We start from the raw sequence: 4,404 nt of genomic DNA, 5'->3' as shown, positions 1-4,404 counted from the left end.
GCAAGTCTCTCCTACCACAGCCCAGGGGCCTGTGAGGACAGAAGGCTTGTGGGCTTGAGGGAGGAGTGTCTTGCAGAGGATGATAGGGTAAAACAGAATGAAGGATGATTTTTATAAATAGTGATGCACCTTAGGACAACTACGTATTTAGTCCCTTATAAGAGAAATTGAGTAGTTGGTAAAACAACAGATAATAATTATTAAATGAGGAAAGAGAGAAACCACAGGTGCAAAGATTCACTTTATTTATTCATTCTCCTCCAACATTAGCATAATTAAAGCCAAGGAGGAGGAGGGGGGTGAGGTGAAAGATGAGCTGGAGGACCGAAATAGGGGTAGGTCCCCTGTGGAAAAAGGGTCAGAGGCCAAAGGATGGGAGGGGGTGAGGCTGGGACTGAGGAGCAGGTGGGGGGCCTGGGGCACTTCTCCCTCTAACACTCTCCCCTATTGAAGCTCTTGGTGACGGGCGAGCTCAGGCCCTGATGGGTGACTTCGCAGGCGTAGACTTTGTGATTCTGGAACTCTGTGTTGCTCAGCGTCAGGGTGCTGCTGAGGCTGTAGGTGCTGTCCTTGCTGTCCTGCTCTGTGGCACTCTCCTGGGAGTTACCCGACTGGACGACATTATCCACCTTCCACTTTACGTTGACCTCTCTGGGATAGAAGTTATTCAGTAGGCACACAACAGAGGCAGTTCCAGATTTCAACTGCTCCTCAGATGGCGGGAAGATGAAGACAGATGGTGCAGCCACAGCTCCTGAGGAAAGAAGCAAACAGGATGGTGTTTAAGTAACAAAGTTCTGCCCCTTGGTGTGGTGTTTGCAGATAATCACAGGGCATGTTAGGGACAGACAGAAAACAGCATGCTTATCCCGGATAATTATAGCAAGGAGACCAAGAAGCGTATTTAAAATGTTGACGTTTTGAGTTTCTTCCTAGCTTCCCCCTATTCCTTAATAAAGTTCTAAATTGTTTTGTTGGAGCTCTTTGCAGCCATTCTGAGGCCTTTGCATGCTTTTCTGACCTTGCAGTAAACTCAATGCTTTAGGGAAAGAGAGGCCACATCATCTGACCCCCTCAGAGTTTAGAATTCAGAACAGGTCTGAAGAAGTCCAGGCAGTGGCTGTGTCAAGGAAAGCCTCTGTCCGCTTTTATTTCCCCTGTGCCTCTTCCAGGACTATCCTGGGATAGCAGGCTCCCGGGGGTTACTCTGGCTGGGCTGGGCTGGGCTAAAACCTCCCTGAGCCCTGCCTCTGCGCCTGGGTGGTGTCAGCCCCTCCACCTTCTGACTGTTCCAGCAACTCACTAAGCCCTCCCAAAGGCTTCAAGGCCTGTAACCGTATGCGGCAATTTTCAGCCATACCAGGAGAGGTCAACTGTAATCTTGGCCACCTGCCTAAGAGGAAGTGGCTAGCTTCACTTCTGACCCTCAGCAACTGCCAGGTGGCCTCTTGGAAATCCCCCTCTGAGGGATTCCAGCCGCCAGGTGGGAGAGCAGTAGTTAAAGTGAAAAATAAGAATCTTTTGCTGGGAGAAGTCAACAGATAGGGAGAAGTCAGCTGATAACAGAAATAGTTTTTCTTTTTTAAACTAAACTCACTGTTAACCAAGCAGTTCAACATGAAAGACTGAACCTTTTATGTTTAATATTTTCTTCTCTTTTAATCTTCATTACTAATTTTTTTCAGATAATTGTATAATATAACCATGGTAGCAAAATAATGTGATCACTGGAAAATAAGCAGGGAAAAATATGCTATGAAGATACTCCTATCTGGGTGAATTCTTGATAGCTTTACATTTTTCATCTGGCATTTAAACATTAAATAATTAATGTATTTGATATGAAAATTATTTCAAGGTATCTTATTAGCTTTTAATAGAGTTTAAAAGTGTTTAAAAGAGTTTTCAAAAGGCTCTAAAATCATTTTGAAATAGTTTAAAACAGTTAGTTTTGAATCGTTGTAAGTTAGTTTTAATAGAGCTTTAAAAAGGCCCTGAAATAGTCCTATCAAGTTGTTGCAGACCAAAATAATCCTCCTTAAATATCACTTTTGAAATCAGCTGGGATAAATGACAGCAACAAAATGACAAATCATTAAACTATTTTAGAGATTATGAAATTAAAACACTCAGATTAAAATTTTCCTATCACAGAATTAAGGTACTGGAAAATATGTTTAAGTTTTTATTAATCACATTGCTATAGATTTAGATATTTTGTACAACTGAAATATGATCATACACTGGCAGCTACATTTTTGAAAATTAAAAACATGGTCACGAATATATCTTATTTTTAAATCAGTTAATATACCTTAATGGTATTTAATGCCAAATTCAAAGTGAATTGATCAAACCCTCAGTGGCCAGGTTACGGGTGTGATTTTTACTCTGAAAGAATTACATATTTCTATATTTCTTTCTTTTTGGTTGAGCTTTTATTATTTAAATACATTGGATGAGAGGATATTGAAATAATTAAATAGCGCTGAAAAAAAAAAAAGCTTTAAGTTCTTTACAATCCCCAATGGAAATCTTCACTAATGAGATATCATAATGAGTGTGAATTTTATTTCTGAAATCTCTAAAAAATCGGTCTTCTCCCTAGTTTTCCCAGCTCAGCACCCATTACGTTTCTGTTCTCTTTCCATTAGTGGCATTATTTGTATCACTGTGCATCAGGAAAGCTGGCTGCGGCAGCTTTAATCGGGCAGACACGGGCTGGCCATGGCCACTAGCGGCAAGGCAGCTGCCCCAAGAGCGCGGTGGCATGGCCGCCAAAGCCACTCAGTCAACAAAGACCGCGGCTGTCTCTACAGCTCGCGGTGCCACGACCTTCTTGGTGGAATAAAAATGTAGACAAGTAATAACGGAGGATAATGAAAGAATATACTCTTTAAAATGTTTCCTATTTTTTCACAGACCCATGGTCATTAAAAAATGCAATTATTTACTTTTTTTCATTCAAACACATTTCTTTGAGATTGAGCTTTTGGGAATAACCACCTTTCTACCATTACAATAAGAGATAATTTCATGTTTAGTCTAATGTACAAATTGGATTTTTTAAAAGTGAACTCTATCTGTGAAGCCCTTATTCCTATAGAATGTGTCTTTTTGAGTCTATTACTTATTATAGACTCTAAAAACAACATTGCTGCTGATTTTCAAGTAAGCTGCCTCTTCTACATAGCAAATAGATACACTTCACTTTTTCCTGATTTTTCTTAGGGCATGCTATTGATTTTTATAGTTGTCTGACAAAATAATTTATCAAACAAAAGGGAGAAAGACTGAAAAATATATTTTTCCACTTTTCTGTATCATGCATAATCAGCAACAACCAACACAATATTTGGCAAGAGTGAACAAAAATAAATTTACTTTTGCTCCTTAGAAATACAAGGGTTCGTTTTCAGTTACACTTTTTTTTTTTTTTACTTTGTGTCATTCAGTTTAGAACAATTTAATCTTTTTGTCTCCAAATCCATTTTTGAAGCTGAGTTTAACTTTTGCAACCCATGGCAAATCTTAAATGCCCTCATTTACTAATCTTTACAAAACTCCTATTTAAGCCTCTAAAAGTCAATACTGGCTATCAGACCCAAATTTCAGAAGGCAATAGTGAAAAATTACTTACGTTTAATCTCCAGTCGTGTCCCTTGGCCGAAGGTGATCCACAGTGTTAACTTAATTACTTTCCCCTTAACAAAAATCTCTTTTCGCTGTTAATATCACTAGCCTGACTGATGCAGAGAAAATCTCGCAATTTAGATGCCTCACTTAACTGGCTAGCGCTTGGCTGTTCCTTAAGATGAACTAATTTTCTGTCCCTTATTCATCTGACTTTTTGAAAGAATCTGGTACTCTTTGGAATTGACCTGAGCTAAAATCTCATACATAAAAATGCTCCAAATTTACAACCTTATAAGAAAAAGCATTAGGAAAGTGCACTTACGTTTGATCTCCAGCTTGGTCCCTCCGCCGAAAGTAAGCCACAGTGAGGGATCTCACCCTTTCCCCTCAACAAAAACCTCCCTTGAAGCCAATCATATGAGATAGGCTGCTTGTTCAGAGAAAAATCTAGCTATTTCTTCCCCATTTCCCCCATGAATCCTATTCTCCTCTCAAACCCAATGATTTGTCTATTTGCTCAGCTTTTTAAGTTCATTTTCTGGTGTCCTGCTATTTACTTCTGGGTCACCAGGTTTATTTAACCAAAATGTCACAAAACTTCCACAAATGATACAATGGCACCAAAATCTCACGAATAATTGAGACAGATGTACTTACGTTTGATATCCACTTTGGTCCCAGGGCCGAAAGTGAATCACAGTGATTTGTCTTAACTTTTCCCTTTACAAAAACCTCCCTGAAAGTTCAGCAAGCCTCTTTCCCCCAGTG

At 39.6% G+C, this 4,404-nt stretch overlaps 1 protein-coding gene across 7 annotated transcripts in view; it reads right to left on the bottom strand.

The window, feature by feature from the left end:
- Positions 1-228: 228 nt before the first annotated feature.
- LOC116459261 (immunoglobulin kappa light chain-like) overlaps positions 229-4,404 on the bottom strand; it is a 204,841-nt gene continuing 200,665 nt past the window's right edge. For 3 of the 7 annotated variants that reach the window (XM_058431349.1, XM_058431356.1, XM_058431351.1), the window contains exons 3-4: positions 3,959-3,996; positions 229-754 (exon numbers count right to left, since the gene is read on the bottom strand). In XM_058431349.1, coding sequence (XP_058287332.1) covers positions 432-754; positions 3,959-3,996 — 361 coding nt within the window. In that variant the 3' untranslated portion in view covers positions 229-431. Of the gene's footprint in view, positions 755-3,640; positions 3,685-3,958; positions 3,997-4,293; positions 4,332-4,404 lie in introns of all 7 variants that reach the window. The other 4 variants (XM_058431350.1, XM_058431354.1, XM_058431355.1 and 1 more) reach the window with 3 other exon arrangements.

The sequence above is a fragment of the Hylobates moloch genome, unplaced genomic scaffold, assembly GCF_009828535.3.
Source record: "Hylobates moloch isolate HMO894 unplaced genomic scaffold, HMol_V3 SCAFFOLD_19, whole genome shotgun sequence".
NCBI lineage: Eukaryota > Metazoa > Chordata > Mammalia > Primates > Hylobatidae > Hylobates > Hylobates moloch.
The sequence above is the reverse complement of the archived record's forward strand: the minus strand, read 5'-3'. Positions and strand labels throughout refer to the sequence as shown.